The sequence below is a fragment of the Bubalus kerabau genome, chromosome 3, assembly GCF_029407905.1.
Source record: "Bubalus kerabau isolate K-KA32 ecotype Philippines breed swamp buffalo chromosome 3, PCC_UOA_SB_1v2, whole genome shotgun sequence".
In the NCBI taxonomy this organism is placed as follows: Eukaryota; Metazoa; Chordata; class Mammalia; order Artiodactyla; family Bovidae; genus Bubalus; species Bubalus kerabau.
Window position 1 is genome coordinate 110,446,451 of NC_073626.1, and position 21,844 is coordinate 110,468,294.

Below are 21,844 nucleotides of genomic sequence, written 5' to 3' on the forward strand. Positions count from 1 at the left end.
GGTCCATGTAGTTCATTTCTGTGACCTGCTCATAGGAAGATACATTTAAGATAAAGTTTGCCTTGGCAGAGCAATGGAAAGTAAAGCATTGACTTATTCAGTCATTTTTTTATGGAAAATAGAGAATAATTTATGAAATTATATTTTCAACACTGCTACAGGAGGGTATTTATGTTACGTGCACAATTAATCTTCATGTTTACGAATATTAATTCTCTAAGATATGTTCACACTATGTGATATTTTTCTTACTGTTACAGGTCTGTTATTTAGATTTTGAATGTTTATATCAAAATGAATCAAGGTTTTCTACACAGTCAATTTAAACAAATGGAGCAAGAAATTTTGTAAATTTGGGGCAATATTCTCAAATACTCCCACTCATAAAAGTTTAGAATTATGCATAAAGGGAGGCAATTCTAATTTGGAAAATGTGAAAATGTCTAAAATTGGCTAGATGAAGAGGTAATTGTGCAATTTTCTATGGTAAGACATACATCGGTATTGAGCTATTTAAATGAATTCAACAAGAAGATAGCAGAGGCTCTCTTTGTGGTGCTGTCTGTCACCACATCTATATACTTTAGGAATGAAAAATTTTATTCCCAAGAATGAAGCTGGAGGAAGGAAGGCTCCACTGAGGAAAGAAAAATTAAATGAAAGTCTTACTGCAATAGGAAGGGCCCTTATAGTAGACAAATAGATGGAGATAAATTTCTATCTCATTCATTCAAGATCTTTCTGTCCAGGTCAATGCCCAAAATATGATGGTAATGTATATGACTGTCATCAATTATGATCAAGTTTGATGGCCCTAAAAGTGTTTGCTCAAAGGCAAATTAAGCTAGGAACTTGTGAACACCCTTGAAACATCATGAAATAGATAATGAAACTATATACCAATATATCTGAAGTCACCTATGTACCTGGGATGTGAAGTACATAATCACTTAATTAATATATTGATAAAGGTTGAACATACATATAAACCGTCCTTTGTTTTTCTTTCACTTTTTATTTAAACAAGGGCTGTTTTTAATTTAAATTACGTGTGATGTTCTAACTCCCTTAACATATTAAATAGATACTGATTATATTTAGAAAGTTCTAAGAGCTGGATATTTGCTCCTATTTGCTTTTTAAGAACCCAATAAGTTGAAAGTATAAAATTGAAAAAATAAAATAGTGCATATAGTTTAACAAATAAGTGACATAGGAATATGCAGCTTTAAATAAATAATGTCACTTTTAGACACATGTTCCAAAGATTACATAATAAAAAGCAAAATATTTGGAAGTGAAAATGTTCATAAAATAATTTTGGAGATAAAAACCTGAATACGAGTAGTTAATATATAAAATATAGCATATCTAAAAGATGAATGATATATGATAAAAACACCATAACTGAAAACTATATAATAATAAAGAAAAATAGAGAAAAATCACATTGTATTATAAAATTTAAAAGCACAAGAAAAAAGCTTGTTTATCTAATATATACAAAAATGCATACACAATAGGTCCTTCATTACACTTCTGTTGTTTTCTAAATGTTCCACCATGCTTTCTTTTTAGAATCAGACAATACTTATTATAAATTAAAATAACACTAGTTATTATCATTGTCAGGATAATGATAATTTATATATATAGATATAGATAGGGTTTTTTTTTGCCTCTCTCTCTATATATAGGCAAATATATATATATATAGGCAAATATATATATACAGGCAAATATATATATATATACAGGCAAATATATATATATATATATATATATATATATATATATATATAGGGTTGCTTACTAAGTTCCATGCACTGTATTTGGTCCTTGAATTTTTATAATAGACCTATGAGAGAATGAAAGTAGGATTCTCTCTAATTATGCATCTGGCTGTGTAAGTCAAATTTACTGGTTCATTTGGACCATATGGTGAGAGCAACACTAAACTATTTAGTGTCAGAAGGCTTGAGTCCGCTTACTTGTATTCATGGAAAAGACAAAAATGTTTCAATCTCATTTCCACAATGCTGGCTGAGAATGAACTTTCCAGAAGTATAAATAGCTTGTGACCTACCATTTGAAACATGTCAGAATATATTAAGTAGTAACTGGGAGGGAGCTCAATAAAGCCCAGTTCTTTCTTTTCCTTGTCAGGCTTTGCTGCATAGTTCTCTCTAACCTTTGTGATACTTAAGACAACCCGACAGCTATAGTCAACTTGCTAAAATTATGTATAAATGGGCACTCACTTTCAGTCCAAGAAAACATTATATTAAGTGGAAAATAGAATGTCAAACCTCTTTATCAAAAAGACTAGTGATTTTTTAAAACATTCAAAACTTTTATTACTTGAATCTAACTGGAAGTGAAGACAGATTTCACAAAGGAGAGTAGTCTTGGGGATTAGAGGTCAGGAGATAGGCTTTCTGATTACATTATAGTAAGTAACTGAATAATACTATGGTGATTTATCTCTCAGCTTATTATTTTATTCTGTGGGAAGAAATAAGAATGTAGCTTTTGCCCAAATAGTAAAGACGTTGAGAGTAAAGAATATGTGCCTTTTACATAGTACTTTCAGAGAAGAACATTGAATGTAAATATGTTTCAATATGTTCTGCAGCTTAAATGTCAATGTCAATGAAATGCTTTTATTGCTCAGACAGAATGTGTATGTCAAAGTAAATAATGACTGTATACATAGAAGACTAGTCAGGTATAAAACATAACCAGGGACAAAAATTTACAAGCACAAGATCAAATTAAATAGGGTAAGCAGCATGGTTCACATAGGCAAATAAGTATGAATGAAGTAAATTGCTTAAAAAAGAACCAACCAATGATGTTCACTAGCAGTTATCTACCTATCAAAAATAACAAGTACAGTCATAGTCTGTTAAGAAATTCACATTTAATCACTTTTGCCAATATTCCTTCATGGCAATCAATCACACATTTTTTTTTTCTTAAATATATATATATTTTTTTTAATTTTTTATTGAAGTATAACTAATTTATAATGTTGTGTTAGTTTCAGGTATACAACAAAGTCATTCAGATATATGTATATTCTTTTCCCTTATAGGTTACTACCAAATATTTAGTAAAACACATATTTTCAAATGGTGAGTTTAAGTAGAAAAAAAGGGTTATAATTTATTTGTCCAATACTGAGCAGAAAGGTTATTTTGCCTACTAAAATCATATAATATCAATTAAATCAAACTGATGAATAACATTTTTATAACCAACTTAAAAACTGTTTGTTTAAAAGCCTAGCTTTTAAAGACACACAGAGTTACATAAAGTTATTGAAAAATATACCTTAATAATACATATACCTTAATAATAGTCAAATGAAAATACATGCTTTTAGAAACATTTTATTTTTAGTCAAGCTACCCAGCAAATTTTGCTCTAAAATTACTAAGTATGTGGTAATGCTATATTGAATATACATTCAATAAGTATACCATTTTGAAAATTTTACAAACATACTTATTGTCATGTTTACTATAGTGGCTGCTGCTGCTGCTAAGTCGCTTCAGTCGTGTCCGACTCTGTGCGACCCCATAGACGGCAGCCCACCAGGCTCCCCCGTCCCTGGGATTCTCCAGGCAAGAACACTGGAGTGGGTTGCCACTTCCTTCTCCAATGCATGAAAATGAAAAGTGAAAGTGAAGTCGCTTAGTCATGTCCGACCCTCAGAGACCCCCTGGACTGCAGCCTACCAGGCTCCTCCATACATGGGATTTTCCAGGCAAGAGTACTGGAGTGGGGTGCCATTGCCTTCTCCACTATAGTGGCCCCTGTAACTGAATTATTAATTCAAATGTCAAGGATTCTTGTAAATTCCTAAATTGTAGTTTTACTTAATTGAAACACTCCATGTGGCATATTTTAGATGTAAGCTAGCGAGTGTGATTAAATAAGAGAACTAATTTTGAGAATCTAGATTATGTCAGAGTTAGTTCCCTAAGAAATTATCTATGATCACTGAAAATCATCAGCATTGTCTCTGCTCATATCAAACAAATTACTGTGAGTACATAATTAAAGATAGTGTACATTTAAAGATTAATTTATCTAGATGTAAGTCATAACCATGTCATATAAAGTCAATGGTCATTTAACAGGGATTACTAATAAATTTTTCGGAGAAGGCAATGGCACCCCACTCCAGTACTCTTGCCTGGAAAATCCCATGGACGGAGGAGCCTGGTAGGCTGCAGTCCATGGGGTTGCTAAGAGTCGGACACGACTAAGCGACTTCACTTTCACTTTTACTAATAAATTTTCATAAAACCTATGTAATTACTTATCCATATAATAGAAAAGATTTCATTGTTGTTATTATATTAAAATTTGCTATGTTGAATTGATATATATAGATCTACAGGTAGATTACCCGTAGACATTTTTTGTTCAAAAGAATGAATATGGAAAAATGTGCATCAGGAATCCGTATGGTGTTTCTTAACAAAGGCAAATATACTACTAATAGTAACGGCAAAACCAAATACTACTATTACTGTTAATAATAAATTTACCAATTTTTGAGTACTTGTTATGTGGCAGGTATTTTGCCAAGTGTTTTACCAGCACATGGTAGGCATTGCTCGCATTTTATAAAATGAGATGCAGAATGAGATCCAGTGAGGAAATCTAAATTTTCCAAAGCTGCATAATTAATAAATATCTAACAAGGTTTCTTTCTTAGGTCTACCTGACATTAAAAAAAAAGGAATTTAACTTTATACCAAATTTATTTAATTGCTATTAAATATTCTTACAAAGGGCTTCCCTGGTGACAGATGGTAAATAATCTGCCTGCAATGTGGAAGACTTGGGTTCAGTCCCAGGGTTGGGAAGATACCCTGGAGAAGGGATTGGCTACCCACTCCAATATACTTACCTGGAGAATTCCATGGACAGAGGAGCCTGTTGGGCGGCAGTCCATAAGGTCGCAGAGTCAGACATGACTGAGCAACTAACACTGTACTGTATTCTTAGGAAATATTTTAGAATCAATCATTTTTATTGAGACTGTGATTTTTGCTATATAAGGGCCATGCAAGAACATTTAAATTTAAACAACTCTCTGAAATTCCAAGGTATTTCCATTTTTTCTTTTGAGCATTATCATATTTAGTTGTACTGATGGATATTGCTTAATAATATTTACCATTGACTATAGTGCTCCAGTGTTCTTGCCTGGAGAATTCCAGGGACGTTAGAGCCTGATGGGCTGCCATCTATGGGGCCGCACAGAGTCGGACACGACTGAAGCGACTTAGTAGCAGCAGCAGCAGCAGCATCAGCAGCACCAGCAGCATAGTGGTTGTAGTAGATATAATGGTCATCTGAGTTAAATTTACCCATTCCAGTCCATTTTAGTTTGCTGATTCATAGAATGTTGACATTCACTCTTGCCATCTCCTGTTTGACCACTTCCAATTTGCCTTGATTCATGGACCTGACATTCCAGGTTCCTATGCAATATTGCTCTTTATAGCATCGGACCTTGCTTCTATCATCAGTCACATCCACAGCTGGGTATTCTTTTTGCTTTGGCTCCATCCCTTCATTCTTTCTGGAGTTATTTCTCCACTGATCTCCAGTAGCATATTTGGCACCTACTGACCTGGGGAGTTCCTCTTTCAGTATCCTATCATTTTGCCTTTTCATACTGTTCATGGGATTCTCAAGGCAAGAATACTGAAGTGGTTTGCCATTCCCTTCTCCAGTGGACCACATTCTGTCAGCCCTCTCCACCATGATCCACCTGTCTTGGGTGTCCCCACGGGCATGGCTTAGTTTCACTGAGTTAGACAAGGCTTTGGTCCTAGTGTGATTAGATTGACTAGTTTTCTGTGATTATGGTTTCAGTGTGTCTGCCATCTGATGCCATCTTGCACATTTACCATCTTACTTGGGTTCCTCTTACCTTGGACGTGGGGTATCTCTTCATGGCTACTCCAGCAAAGTGCAGCCACTGCTCCTTACCTTGGACAAGGGTTATCTTCTCACCACCGCCCCCCTGACCTTGAACATGGAATAGCTCCTCTAGGCCCTCCTGTGCCCGCACAGCCACAGCTCCTTGGACGTGGGGTTGTTCCTCCCGGCCGCTGCCTCTGGCCTCAGTTGAGGGGTCGCTCCTCCCAGCTGCCACCCCTGACCTCAGACGTGGGGTAGCTCCTCTTGCCTTTCCTGCGCCATTGCAGCCTGGTACTCTTGGCCACTGCCCCTGACCTTGGATGTAGGGTAACTCCTCTTGGCCGCCACCCCTCGGGCATGGGGTCCTCCCGGCTTCTGCTCCTGACCTCAGACGTGGGGTAGCTCCTCCCGGCTGTGCTCTGTATATCTACTACTGTGGGCAGGAATCGCTTAGAAGAAATGGAGTAGCCATCATGGTCAACAAAAGAGTCCAAAATGCAGTACTTGGATGCAATCTCAAAAACGACAAAATGATCTCTGTTCGTTTCCAAGGCAAACCATTCAATATCACAGTAATCCAAGTCTATGCCCCAACCAGTAATGCTGAGGAAGCTGACGTTGAATGGTTCTATGAAGACCTACAAGACCTTTTAGGACTAATACCCAAAAAAGATGTCCTCTTTATTATAGGGGACTGGAAAGCAAAAGTAGGAAGTCAAGAAACACCTGGAGTAACAGGCAAATTTGGCCTTGGAATACGGAATGAAGCAGGGCAAAGACTAATAGAGTTTTGCCAAGAAAATGCACTGGTCATAGCAAACACCCTCTTCCAACAACACAAGAAAAGACTCTACACATAGACATCACTAGGTGGTTGACACCAAAATCAGATTGATTGTATTCTTTGCAGCCAAAGACGGAGAAGCTCTATACAGTCAGCAAAAAGAAGACTGGAAACTGACTGTGGCTCAGATCATGAACTCCTTATTGCCAAATTCAGGCTGAAATTGAAGAAAGTAGGGAAAACCACTAGACCATTCAGGTATGACCTAAATCAAATCCTTTATGATTATACAGTGGAAGTGAGAAATAGATTTAAGGGACTAGATCTGATAGAGTGCCTGATGAACTATGAATGGAGGTCTGTGATATTGTACAGGAGACAGAGAGCAAGACCATCCCCATGGAAAAGAAATGCAGAAAAGCAAAATGGCTGTCTAAGAAGGACTTGCAAATAGCTGTGAAAAGAAGAGAAGCTAAAAGCAAAGGACAAAAGAAAAGATATAAGCATCCGAATGCAGAGTTCCAAAGAATAGCAAGAAGAGATAAGAAAGCCTTCTTCAGTGATCAGTGCAAAGAAATAGAGGAAAACAGAATGGGAAAGACTAGAGATCTCTTCAAGAAAATTAGAGATACCAAGGGAACATTTCATGCAAAGATGTGTTCAATAAAGGACAGAAATGGTATGGACTTAACAAAAGCAGAAGATATTAAGAAGAGGTGGCAGGAATACACAGAAGAACTGTACAAAAAACATCTTCATGACCCAGATAATTATGATTGTGTGATCACTCACCTAGAGCCAGACATCCTGGAATGTGAAGTCAAGCAGGCCTTAGAAAGCATCACTACGAATAAAGCTAGTGGAGGTGATGGAATTCCAGATGAGCTATTTCAAATCCTGAAAGATGATGCTGTGAAAGCGCTGCACTCAATATGCCAACAAATATGGAAATTCAGCACTAGCCACAGACCTGGAAAAGGTCAGTTTTCATTCCAATCCCAAAGAAAGGCAATGCCAAAGAATGCTCAAAGTACCACACAATGGCACTCATCTCACACACTAGTAAAGTAATGCTCAAAATTCTCCAAGCCAGGCTTCAGCGATACGTGAACCATGAGCTTCCAGTTGTTCAAGCTGGTTTTAGAAAAGGCAGAGGAACCAGAGATCAAATTGGCAAAATCTGCTGGATCTTGGAAAAAGCAAGAGAGTTCCAGAAAAACATCTATTTCTGCTTTACTGACTATACCAAGGCCTTTAACTGTATGGATCACAATAAACTGTGGAAAATTCTGAAAGAGATGGGAATACCAGACCACCTGACCTGCCTCTTGAGAAATTTGTATGCAGGTCAGGAAGCAACAGTTAGAACTGGACATGGAACAACAGACTGGTTCCAAATAGGAAAAGGAGTACGTTAGGGCCGTATATTGTAACCTGCTTACTTAACTTCTATGGAGAGTACATCATGAGAAACGCTGGGCTGGAAGAAACACAAGCTGGAATCAAGATTGCCGGGAGAAATATCAATAACCCCAGATATGCAGATGATAGCACCCTTATGGCAGAAAGTGAAGAGGAACTCAAAAGCCTCTTGATAAAAGTGAAAGTGGAGAGTGAAAAAGTTGGCTTAAAGCTCAACATTCAGAAAACGAAGATTATGGCATCCGGTCCCATCACTTCATGGGAAATAAATGGGGAAACAGTGGAAACAGTGTCAGACTTTATTTTTGGGGGCTCCAAAATCACTGCAGATGGTGACTGCAGCCATGAAATTAAAAACGCTTACTCCTTGTGAGGAAAGTTATGACCAACCTAGATAGCATATTCAAAAACAGAGACATCACTTTGCCAACAAAGGTCCGTCTAGTCAAGTCTATGGTTTTTCCTGTGGTCATGTATCAATGTGAAATTTGGACTGTGAAGAAGGCTGAATGCCGAAGAATTGATGCTTTTGAACTGTGGTGTTGGAGAAGACTCTTGAGAGTCCCTTGGACTGCAAGGAGATCCAACCAGTCTATTCTGAAGGAGATCAGCCCTGGGATTTCTTTGGAAGGAATGATGCTGAAGCTGAAACTCCAGTACTTTGGCCACCTCATGTGAAGAGTTGACTCATTGGAAAAGACGCTGATGCTGGGAGGGATTGGGGGCAGGAGAAGAAGGGGACGACAGAGGATGAGATGGCTGGATGGCATCACTGACTCGATGGTCGTGAGTCTGAGTGAACTCTGGGAGTTGGTGATGGACAGGGAGGCCTGGTGTGCTGCGATTCATGGGGTCGCAAAGAGTCGGACACGAATGAGCGACTGAACTGGACTGAACTGAACTGATAGTGGTTGTAGTTCTGTCTTTACCATATTTGACATCAGTTATTACTGGTACCTAGTTCTATTTCTATTTTATTATTAATTTATGTTGTATGAAATGTTGGTGCAGCAGTTTTAAGATATAAACAACTAGGCACTTCCCTGGTGGTCGGTAATTAAGACTTCACCTTCCAATGCAGGGGGTGCTGCTTTGATCCCTGGTCGAAAAGCTAGAATCCCACACGCCTTATGGACAAAAAACTGAAACATAAAACAGAAGTAACAAACTCAATAAAGACTAAAAATGGTCCACATCAGAAAAAAATCCTCTAGAAATGTATAAGCTTTCATTTATTTATAAACAGATCAGCATAACTACATTGTTATTGTTGTCGTTTAGTCACCAAGTCATGTCTGACTTTTGCAACCCCATGGACTGTAGTCTGCCAGGCTCTTCTCTCCATGGGGTTTCCCATGCAAGAATACTGGAGTGGGTTGCTGTTTCCTTCTCCAGGGGACCTTCCTGATCCAGAGATCAAACCTGCATGTCCTGCATTGGCAGGCAGATTCTTTACTACTGAGCTACCAGGGAAGACCAGTGCAACTACATTAACATCTAGGTATTGTATGTGTACATCTAGAAAGACACTTTGTTAACATAGTATGGACCTGAATGTGGCACTGGTAAAGCCTCTAGTCTAGTGAAATCATGTGTGTGCCACTGAGGACAATGTTTGTAAGAAGAATTTTCTCTCTTACCGAGTCATGGGAGGAATAGATTAACCTATTGAACAACTAGGGATAACTTTGCAGGGACATAAAACAGAGTGAAAATGGAGGTCTTGGAAATTTAAAGAGAATGAACCCAAAGGTAGAAAATCAAGACCAAGACATTCAGATAGAGAGATGATTATCCCAGCTGTTAAACTGAGTAATATCACCAGAAAGAGGCTTCGACAAATATTTTTTGTTAGACAGGAAGAGAACATAAATGCAATTATTAAAGAGCAGTCAGAAATATATATAGAGAGAAATCAACAATGCTAGTGTCTTAGAAGCCAAGTAGAGAGAAAATTTTCAAGTGTAGGTATTAATAAATGTAAAATTATGGAGAAAATTTGAGGAGGAGGATGATTGAGAAGCAATCAGTGGATTTGGCAATCAAGAGATTAAAGGGTAGCTTTGCAAGGGTACATCAATATACAATAAAGACAACACCAACATTAACTTTTCCATTCCTAACCCTTTCTTACCAAGAAGGAATCAGAAATGATTGTATAAGAAACACTTAGATATTGAGAGATCTGGCCTCTCTTCAGCGAGAACAAAGAGATGCAACAGGTTAAGTGTATTAAAAAATAAAACTACAAACCAATTAAAGGATTGGAGTGACTTTATGATTGAAGATTTTATTTGTCATATATTGGTAGAGTTGGAAGCAATAAGTGTAGGTTCTTTTGAGAAAAGCTCAAGAGTGTACCAATATACAAGTATTAAGTTTGCTTTTGTTTGTGCTGTGTGTGTGTGTGTTCTTTCTTTCAATGGGTAGGATTAAACATGTTTGGAAGGAAAAAAGAGAGGACTCATTCATCAATGTTTGAAAAATGTAGAGTGTGAGATAAAGTTGGTGTGGAATTCCTGTTTTACCCCATCACTGCCATACAAAGATATTCACATTTAATTGCATCTGAAATGAATAATGGAGACACAGTGTGTAATCTAAGGAAAATTTCAGAATGATTTTGCTAAAATGTTACAGTGTCTTTGTAGATGGGGCCACTGAGTAAGTCATACCTGTAAGCAGTGAATGTCAGAAGGAATAACAATATTCAGAGCTAAAATGCAACTGAGTGCCTTATGTACCTGGCACAGAAGTATTTCTCACTTTTTCTCTTTGATTCTGCACAGCAACCTCATGAAGCAGGTACTGTAATTAGCCCCATTACACATGAGGAAATAAACAGAGCTGATATTTGCCCATGGTTCCACACCAGTGACTGGCACAGATAGTCTATGAATCCAGGCAGTCTGACAGCATACACAATTAAAGTCTGAGCTAAGAATGCTGTAGAAACTAGTCTGATTAGAGCCAGGAAGCTCTTCCTCCCACTTCTTCCTCAGGTCAGTTGTTGCTCTTTCTTTTTTTTTTTTTTTTTAATTTTATTTTATTTTTAAACTTTACATAACTGTATTAGTTTTGCCAAATATCAAAATGAATCCACCACAGGTATACATGTGTTCCCCATCCTGAACCCAGTGTCCATTGGATCATCGAAAAAGCAAAAGAGTTCATGAAAAACATCTACTTCTGCTTTATTGTCTATGCCAAAGCCTTTGACTGTGTGAATCACAACAAACTGTGGAAAATTCTTTTTTTTTTTAATTTTATTTTTTAAACTTTACATAATTGTATTAGATTTGCCAAATATCAAAATGAATCCGCCACAGGTATACATGTGTTCCCCATCCTGAACCCTCCTCCCTCCTCCCTCCCCATTCCATCCCTCTGGGTCGTCCCAGTGCACCAGCCCCAAGCATCCAGTATCGTGCATCGAACCTGGACTGGCAACTCGTTTCATACATGATATTTTACATGTTTCAATGCCATTCTCCCAAATCTTCCCACCCTCTCCCTCTCCCACAGAGTCCATAACACTGTTCTATACATCAGTGTCTCTTTTGCTGTCTCGTATACAGGGTTATTGTTACCATCTTTCTAAATTCCATATATATGCGTTAGTATACTGTATTGGTGTTTTTCTTTCTGGCTTACTTCACTCTGTAGAATAGGCTCCAGTTTCATCCACCTCATTGGAACTGATTCAAATGTATTCTTTTTAATGGCTGAGTAATACTCCATTGTGTATATGTACCACAGCTTTCGTATCCATTCATCTGCTGATGGACATCTAGGTTGCTTCCACGTCCTGGCTATTATAAACAGTGCTGCGATGAACATTGGGGTACTTGTGTCTCTTTCCCTTCTGGTTTCCTCAGTGTGTATGCCCAGCAGTGGGATTGCTGGATCATAAGGCAGGTCTATTTCCAGTTTTTTAAGGAATCTCCACACTGTTCTCCATAGTGGCTGTACTAGTTTGCATTCCCACCAACAGTGTAAGAGGGTTCCCTTTTCTCCACACCCTCTCCAGCATTTATTACTTGTAGACTTTTGGATCGCAGCCATTCTGACTGGTGTGAAATGGTACTTCATAGTGGTTTTGATTTGCATTTCTCTGATAATGAGTGATGTTGAGCATCTTTTCATGTGTTTGTTAGCCATCTGTATGTCTTCTTTGGAGAAATGTCTATTTAGTTCTTTGCTCTTTCTGATTGAAAATAAGTTTCAAAGCAGGCTGTCAACCCCCCAACTCCCCATGTATCACTGCTATAAATCTCTATTGATACCTTAGTCATTGTAACAGTACTGTTTCCTTTTCAAATGTCAAAATCTAATTCAGCTACCTAAAAAAATCTTTATAAAATGAACCCAGTGCAACTAGTTAGTTAGGGTGTACCCAGAGAAGTTCTTGGAAATATTAGATGGAGCCCATTATAAAATTCTGCAACAGATTGTTCATTTCCCAGCAGCAAACAAAAGATCTGCTATATCACCACACTGTTTCAAGTTAGATAATATTCTCCTGAATATGAAGATTTATACTTGTCAAAAATAAATCTTCTCTTCAAGGGAAGAGGAAGAGGAGCTTTTTGAAAATAAGTCAGGTAGATTTTAAATGATGTGAAGCATATGCTAGGTGGGGGACAACCTGGTCACTCTGCCCTTGTTTCAAAACAGCTGTAGATGAGATGAAAGCATGGTGTCATTTCTCTGAGTAACTGTAACAGAGGAATTTTCAAGTGCCTTAGCAGATTGGGTTTATTTCTTTCAAACTTCTATCATTTTACAATATTTTTTTCACTCCCAGTTAAAAAAAAAAAACTAGAAAGTTAGAAAAACATAAATCTACAATGTCTAAGTCCTATTTTCATATGGGACTTTTTCTGATTGCTCTAATGCATTTTGATTTCTCCTTAACTTTCTGTGCTTCCCTGGTGGCTCAGGCAGTAAATAATCTACATGCAATGCAGGACACCCAGGTTTGATCCCTGGGTTGGGAAGATCCCTTGGAGAAGGGAATGCCAACCCACTCCAGTATTCATGCCTGGGAAATCCCAGGAATGGAGGGGTCTGGTGGGCTATGGTCCTTGGGGTTGCGAAGAGTCAGACACGACTGAGCAACTAACACTTTGACTTTGACTTTTCACATACTTTCTGTACTGTTTGTTTCACATTTAACTCATGATTATTTGTGTTCCTGAGTATATGTTCTGCTTCTCTGTAAGTCATCCATTGGTCCCTGTTGATGTAGAGTTATTACCTCTTTTATTCAAGTCTTTCATTTTCCTTAGTGATCGTGTTCTAACAATCCTCTGCCCTCTTCATCTTCTACCACTATTTATTCTCTTGTTTGTGTCTCTTACTTTTTACCCACCATTGTTCCAATGAAGATAGTTTGTCTGTATGTAAGCAACAGCTGGAAAATTCACAATTTTTACAAGAAAATATTTGGCTAAAATTTTTAAAACTGTTTTCTGGCAATAAATAAATAGGAGGTTGCTCAGCTTTATTATATATATCATTTACCTTGATTCTCAACCTTTTAATAGGCATTTATTTGCCACCAAACTAAAAACGTGTAAATAAGTTTTAAAGCAATGGTATCCACTGTAAAAATGTATATAACTTTCTTCATTAAGAAGCAATACCTTCTAGCATTTTTAAATGTGTAGAGTCTTTCAAAAGTAAAATAAATAAATTGTGGACCTTCAATTAAAAGTCCAAATGTGGACTTTCATTCATTTTATTTTATTCATTTTAAGAATAATGGTTTTCAAATATATATATATATATATATATATATATATATATATATATATATGTAGAATTGTCCTTCAATATAGAATCTATGGCAACAGCAAAAAAAAAAAAAAAACTGTTATCAGTTTTCACACTTAGCCCTTGTCTTCATGCATTTTACTGACCATTTTAATTATGTTGCTTGTCTATAATGGTGAAAGAGGAGATGGTTGGATATTCTCTGATACTAGACAATGGAATGACATTTTCTGAATCATAGTTATTTGAGATCTATAATTGAATTTCCTTTTTATTCCCTTTTATGTTGTGTGTTAATATTTTTACAGCCTCTAAACTTTGTTCTGGCCCCATTACAAATAGCAGACTTTCATTTCGCTTTGTTTTCCTTCACCTCTCCTATAGAGCTAGCCCTGGACTTCATTTTCTACTCAGTTCTTGACAGTCCAGGCATTTAGAGAGACTTTCTTGCTGTAGCAGTTAATTGTGTTATGCTCTAAACACTTGAAAGGACTATTCACCTTTCATTTATGATGTAAGTTCCCATAGAACAAATAAAGTAAGATATCCAAAGAAGGTCTGTCAGATTTGCTAGTGTGTGCTGTTAACGTTAGATTTCTTAACTTATCTTAGTAGACTGCAAATGATAGTCTTTAACTATGAATAAAGATATAAAATGAAATAAAATAGGGTTCGGTAAGTGCTTATAAACTAAAGGTGAAAGTGAAAGTGAAGTCGCTCAGTCGTGTCTGACTCTTAGCGACCCCATGGACTGTAGCCTACCAGGCTCCTTCGTCCATGGGATTTTCCAGGCATGAGTATTGGAGTGGGGTGCCATTTCCTTCTCCAAGTGATCTTCCCAACCCAGGGATTGAACCCAGGTATCCTGCATTGCAGGCAGATGCTTTACTGTCTGAGCCAATATATGTATTTATTATATCAAATAAAATAACTAATGTTCATAAATCTTATTATAGATGATATGGCCACTTTAAATTTATTAAAATATTTCTTTATAATAAGCTCATATTTTATGTAGATATAGCAGTGATTAGTACATTATGATCGAACACTGGGAAATATGATTGCCTCTATTTTATATTTTAATGGCCAAAAGAATCTGCATTACCACATAAGTAGGACAAAAACAATTTAAAAAGCAAAATGACATTATACAAATGAACTTATTTACAAAACAGAGACTCACAGACTTAGAAAATGAACTTATGGTTGCTGGGGGAAAGGGATAGTTAGGGACTTTGGGAAGGTCATTACACACTGCTATATTTGAAATGTATAAACAAGCACCTATGGTATAACAACAAGGACCTATGGTATGGTATAACTCTGCTCAATGTTGTGTGCTCACCTGGATAGGAGAGGAGTTTGGGGGAGAATGGATGCATGTATATATATGGCTGAGTTCCTTCACTGTTCATCTGAAACTATACCACAACATTGTTTGGCTATACCCCAATACAAAATAAAAAGTTTAATTTTTTTTTTAAAAGTAAAATGGACATGAGAAGTACAAAAGAATAAGATAAGCACTTCAAAGCATAAAATACACGTATGCATATAGAATTATTCATAAAATGAGCTCTGATCATTTTACCTGATATGAACTTGAGTTATCTTCTAATCTAGGCTTTGCTGGAACATGGGAAAGCTAGGAGCCAAAGAGGTCATTTTACTGTGTAAAGTCACAGAATAAGTAGTAGACAAATTTTGCCCAAAATACTGACTTACTGATTCTTACCTAGCAAGGATTCCATGTCAGTAAACAATTCTGTCAACTCATTTTTTTTTCATTATTATTATTTTTTTCAATAGGGAGACCAACGTGCAGCTGTGCACTGGGGTTCACTGGACCAAACTGTGGTAAGACAGTCTGTGAGGACTTTTGTCAAAACGGAGGGACCTGCAGTGTGACTGCTGGGAACCAGCCTTATTGCCACTGCCAGCCTGAACACACGGGAGACAGATGTCAGTACTGTAAGTAAAAACAACACCCGTGAGGCAGTATGACAACATGCTGTAAGGTGTTCTTTAAGTCATCTCATCACCTCGATTTCAGCCACCCCCTAATTTTCAGGTCCCCCCCACCCCCATCACCCCAAATACAGTCATTCTTTTCGTTATTCCTCTCCCATCTCTTATTTTAAAGATTCCGTTTCTTCTTTTTTTAGCTTAGATTCCACGGTCCATCATTATAATTATTTGCTCCGTCCTTCCCACTCTTTTGCTTTCCTAGTAAACCATAACCATTGCTAAATCCAATTCTTATCTCTCCTGAACTGGCACCCTACTGCTGAATGCAACTGGAAAAAAAAAAAAAAAAAAGTAGACTGCTCTAACTGGAATTTTTGTCACTAATGTCATATGGGCACTTACTATGGTTTCTACTGTATTTCATGAATCCATTCACCCTTCTAGATGTTTATGTCACATCTTCTCTTTTCCTTTCAAACCCCCAATACCTGTGCCCTAACTTTATTCCCAGCCTAGGAGCTTCCTTCCTATTTCATTGCTTAGGTGGTGCAGTGGTAAAGAATCCTTCTGCCAATGCAGGAGACTCAAGAGTATGGGTTTGATCCCTGAGTTGGGAAGATCTCCTGGAGTAGGAAATGGCAAACTGCTGCAGTATTCTTGCCTGGAAAATTCCATGGACAGAGGAACCTGACGGGCTACAGTCCACGGCATCACAAAGAGTCTTACACAACTAAGTGACTGAACGCACATACAGAGACACACACAAAATGGCCCCAAGCTCCCACCATCATATCCCTCAAACTACTTTGTCCTATGCTACACCTTCTGTCTTCTTTCTTATGACTAGGGGCCCCTACTGTGTCTAATGCTATCCTGTCCATTCCTACCTTAGATGCCCCTTAACTATTCATTGTTGTTTAGTGACTAAGTCATGACCAACTCTTTGCGACCCCATGGACTACAGCACATCAGGCTTCCCTGTCCTTCACTGTCTCCCACAGTTTGCTCACTCATGTCCATTGATTCAATGATGCCATCCAAACATCTCATCCTGTCACCCCCTTCTCCTCCAGCCCTCAATCTTTCCCAGCATCAGGGTGTTTTCCAATGAGTTGAATCTTCACATCAGGTGGTCAAAGAATTGGAGTTTCAGCTCAACATCAGTTCTTCTAATGAATATTCAGGGTTAATTTCCTTTAAGATTGACAGGTTTGATCTCCTTGTTGCCCAAAGGATTCTCGAGAGTCTTCTCCAGCACCACAATTTGAAGGCATCAGTTCTTTGGCACTCAGCCTTCTGTGTGGTTCAACTCTCACATCCATACATGACTACTGGTAAAAAACATAGCTTTGACTAAACAGACTTTTGTCAGTGAAGTGATGTCTCTGCATTTTAGTATGCTATCTAGGTTTGTCATAGCTTTTTTTCCCAAGGAGCAAGTGTCTTTTAATTTCATGGCTGCAGTTACTGTCTGCAGTAATTTTGGAGCCCAAGAAAATAAAATCTGTTACTATTTCAACTTTTTCCCCATATATTTGCCATGAAGTGATAGGACCAGATGCTATCATCTTAGTTTTTGGAATGTTGTGTTTTAAGCCAGCTTTTTGACTCTCCTCTTCCACCCTCATCAAGAGCCACCACTCTTTCACTTTCTGCCATTAGGTATCATCTGCATATCTGAGATTGTTGATATTTCTCCAAGCAATCTTGATTCCAGCTTGTGATTCACCCAGTCCAGCATTTCTCATGATGTACTCTGCATACAAGTTACATAAGCATGATGACTATGTACAGCCTTGGCATACTCCTTACCCAATTTTGAACCAGTACTCATAGACACATCTTATACAACTGTCCCTCTTTCTTTTGCTTTATCAATATTTTTTCACTGCCTAATCCTTTCTTTAAAAATTCCTTTGTGCTCACATTCCTTTCTGGATACAACTTTACTTCTCTGCTCATTGTTTGTTTTTCTAATTAAAACATAGTTGTTCTATAATATTATATTAATTTCACATGTACAGCATGATTCAGTAATTTTTAGATTATGTGCCATTAAAATTTATTACAAAATAATGACTATAACTCCCTGTGCTGTATAAGATATCCTTGTTGCTTGTGTATTTTATACATAGTAGCTTTATATCTCTTAATCTCAGACCCCTATCATGCCCCTTCCCCCTTTCCTGTCCTCACTGGTAACTACTAGTTTGTTTTCTATATCCATGAGTCTGTTTGTTATATGCATTTATTTGTTTTATTCTTTAGATTCTACATACAAATTATATCATACAGTATTTGTCCTTCTCTGTCTTACATCACTAAAAGTAATATTCTCTAGGTTCATCCATATTGCTGCAAATGGCAGAATTTCATTGTTTTTCTTGTCTAGCATTCCACTGTATATATACATTTCTTTATTCTTCTATTGATGGACACTTGGATTGATTCCATATGTTGTCTGTTATAAATAGTGCTGCGGTGGACATTTGGGTGCATATATATTTTCAAATTAACGCTTGTATCTTTTTTTTCTAGATATATACCCAGTCTAGAATTGCTGGATCATATGGCAGTACTAATTTTAGTTTTTGGAGGAAACTTCACACTGTTTTCCATTGTGGCTGCACCAATTTACGTTCTCACCAACAGTGTAGGAAGGTTCCTTTTTCTCCATGTCTTTGCCAACTTTTGCTATTTGTAGACTTTTTGGTGATAGTTATTCTGACAGGTGTGAGGTAATAACCCATTGTCTTGACACACATTTCTCTAGTACTTAGTGGTGATCAGCATCTTTTTGTGTTAGCCTTCTGTATGTCTTTTTGGAAAAATTTCTTTTCAGATCTTCAGCTCATTTTTCAATCAGGTTGTTTGATTTTTTAACATTGAGTGTATGAGCATTTATATATGTTCAACATAAACTCCTAACTGATCATATCATTTGCAAACATTTTCTCCCTTCAGTAGGTTGTCTTTTCATTTTGTCAGTGGTTTCCTCTGTTTTGCAGAAGCTTTTAAGTTTAATTAGGTCCCATTTGTTTATTTTGTTTTATTTTTTGTTTGTTTGTTTTTAATTTGCCTTAGGACAGATCCAAAAAACATTCATACAATTTAGGTCAAAGATTAGTCCTATGGTTTCAGGCTTTATATTTAGATCTTTAAACCATTTTGAGTTTATTTTTACATGTGGTATGTGACAGTGTTCTAATTTCGTTGTTTTTCATGTAGCAATGCAGCATTTTCACCACTACTTGTTGAAGAGACTGTGTTTTCTCCATGTATGTTCTCGCCTCATTTATGGTAAATTAACTGTAAATGCTTGGGATTATTTCTGGGCCCTCCTTTCTTTTCCATTGATTTTTGTGCCATTGTGCCAATACTGCACTGTTTTGATTACTGTAGTTTTAAATATAGTCTGAAGACTGTAAAGATTATATCTCCAGCCTTGTTGCTCCATGCCTTCCCCAATCAGGATTGCTTCGGTCATTTGGGTTCATTTGTGGTCCTGTATAAATGTTAAGGAGATCAAATCAGTCCATCCTAAAGGAAATCAGTCCTGAGTATTCATTGGAAGGGTTGATGCTGAAACTCTAATATTTGGGCCACCTGATGCAAAGAACTAACTCATTGGAAAAGACCCTGATGCTGGGGAAGATTGAAGGCTGAAGGACAAGGGGACGACAGAGGATGAGATGGTTGGATGGCATCACTGACTCGAAGGAAGGACAGGAGGTTGAGCAGGCTCTGGGAGTTGGTGATGGATAGGGATGCCTGGCATGCTGAGGTCCATGGGGTCACAAAGAGTCAGACACAACTGAGCAACTGAACTGACTGATAAATGTTAGAATTATTTGTTCTAGTTCTATGATAAATATGGTAGGTATTTTGATAGATATTGCATTATATCTGTAAATAGCTTTGAGAAGTCTGGCTGTTCTAACAATATTAATTATTCCAATCCAAGAGCATGGATGTCTTTCCATTTCTTATGTCATCTTCTGTTTCCTTAAACAATGTTTTAGTTTTCAAAATATAGGCCTTTCACCTCCTTAGTTATGTTTATTTTTAAATATTTTATTCTTTTGATGTGATTGTAAACAGGTTTTATTTGTTTGCTCTTTGATATTACATTGTTAGTGTATAGAAAAGCAACAGATTTCTGTATATTAATCTGTGTCCTTTATTAGTTCTAATGGTTTTGGGTGAAGGCTTTCGGATTGCCTACATAGAGTATCATGTCGTCTGCAGTGACAGCTTTACCCCTTCCCTTCTGATTTGGATATCTTTTATTTATTTTTCTTGTAAAATTGCTATAGATAGAACTTCTAATAGTATGATAAATAAAAGTTGTGAAAGCAGGCGTCATTTTCAGTTCCTGAATTTAGAGGAAATGCTTTCACTGTTGAGTGTGATGTTAATTGTGGCTTTGACATACATGGCCTTTATTATGTTGAGATATTCGCTCTCATCATTATGATGAGAGTTTTTTTTTTTATATAATGAATGGATGTTGAATTTTGTCAGTGCTTTTTCTTTGTCAATTGAGATTATCATGTAATTTTTTTCTTTAGTTTTGTGGTATACCAAATTGATCAATTTGCAAATATTGAACAATGCTTGTACCTCTGGAATAAATCCATCTTGACATGCTAATATTTTATTGAGGATTTTTGCATCAACATTCATCGAAGATCATGGCTTTTTATTTATTTATTTAATTTTTTGGTCTTGTCTGTGTCTGGTTTTAATGTTAAGGTAATGATGACCTCATAAATGAATGTGGAAGCAGTGAGTCCTCAGTTATTTGGAAAAATGTGAGAGGTATGTGTATTACCTCTTCCTTATATGGCTGGCCTGTGAACATATGATCATGGAATTTTAAGAATTTTTATTATTATAAATTCGATTTACTACTAGTGATCATTCCTTTCAAATTATCTGTTTCTTCTTAATTAAATTTTGGTAGCTGGTTTGTTTCTAAAAAATTGTCCATTTATTCTAGATTGTCCAATTTGTTGGCATATAACTGTAATATTCTCTTAAGATTTTTTGTTATCTTTGTGTTATCAGTTGTCATTCCTCCTCTTTCATTTCTGATTTTGAGTCCTCTATCTTTTCTTCTTGGTGAGCTTGGATAAAGGTTTATTGATTTTGTTCATATTTATCAAAAAGCCAGTTCATGGTTTCACTGATTTTTTTCAACTGGGTTTCTTATTTTTATCTCTATTTCATTTGTTTACCCTCTGATTTTTATAATTTCCTCTCTGATAGCTTTATGGGCATTTCAGGATATATGACTCTGTTTGTCTCTTGCTGCCTTTAGAATTATCTCTTTAACTTGTGACACTGAATTATATGTCTTAGTGTAGGTCTGTTTGGGTTCATCTTATTTGGGACCCTGTGCTTCCTATATCTAGATATCTGTTTCCTTCTTCAGGTTTTGTAGGTTTTCAGCCATAATTTCCTTTAATACATTTTCAATCATTTTCACTCTTCTCCTTCTGGAATCCGTATAATGCAGATGTTGGTGTGCTTAACCTTATCACAGAGATCTCTTAAACTGTTTTCTTTTTTTTAAATGTATTTTTCTTTTTGCTGTTTTGACTGTGTGATGTCCAATATTCTATTTCCAGAGAACTTATATTCTTTTCTGTTACTTACTCTACTATTCATTTCTTCTACTGCATTTTTATTTCCATTATTGAATTGTTCATTTCTGATTGGATTTTTTATATACTTTTGTATTCCTTGTGAAATTTTTTACTGTATTCATCTATTATTTTCCTTATTCAGTTAACATTCTTATTACTAATACTTTGAATTATTCATCTGGTAAACTGTTTATTTCTGTCTCGTTAGTTTTTTCAGGATTTTTCTCTTGTTCTTTCAATTGAGAATAGTTCCTTCCTTTTTCATTTTGCTTAACTTTCTCTTCCTCTG

General features: G+C 36.6%; 1 protein-coding gene across 1 annotated transcript in view; it reads left to right on the plus strand.

The window, feature by feature from the left end:
- The window catches only part of LRP1B (LDL receptor related protein 1B), a 1,835,261-nt gene that overhangs the window by 1,731,499 nt on the left and 81,918 nt on the right, over nt 1-21,844 (plus strand). The window contains exon 84 of the mRNA XM_055574440.1: nt 15,746-15,907. Coding sequence (XP_055430415.1) covers nt 15,746-15,907 — 162 coding nt within the window. The remainder of the gene's footprint in view (nt 1-15,745; nt 15,908-21,844) is intronic.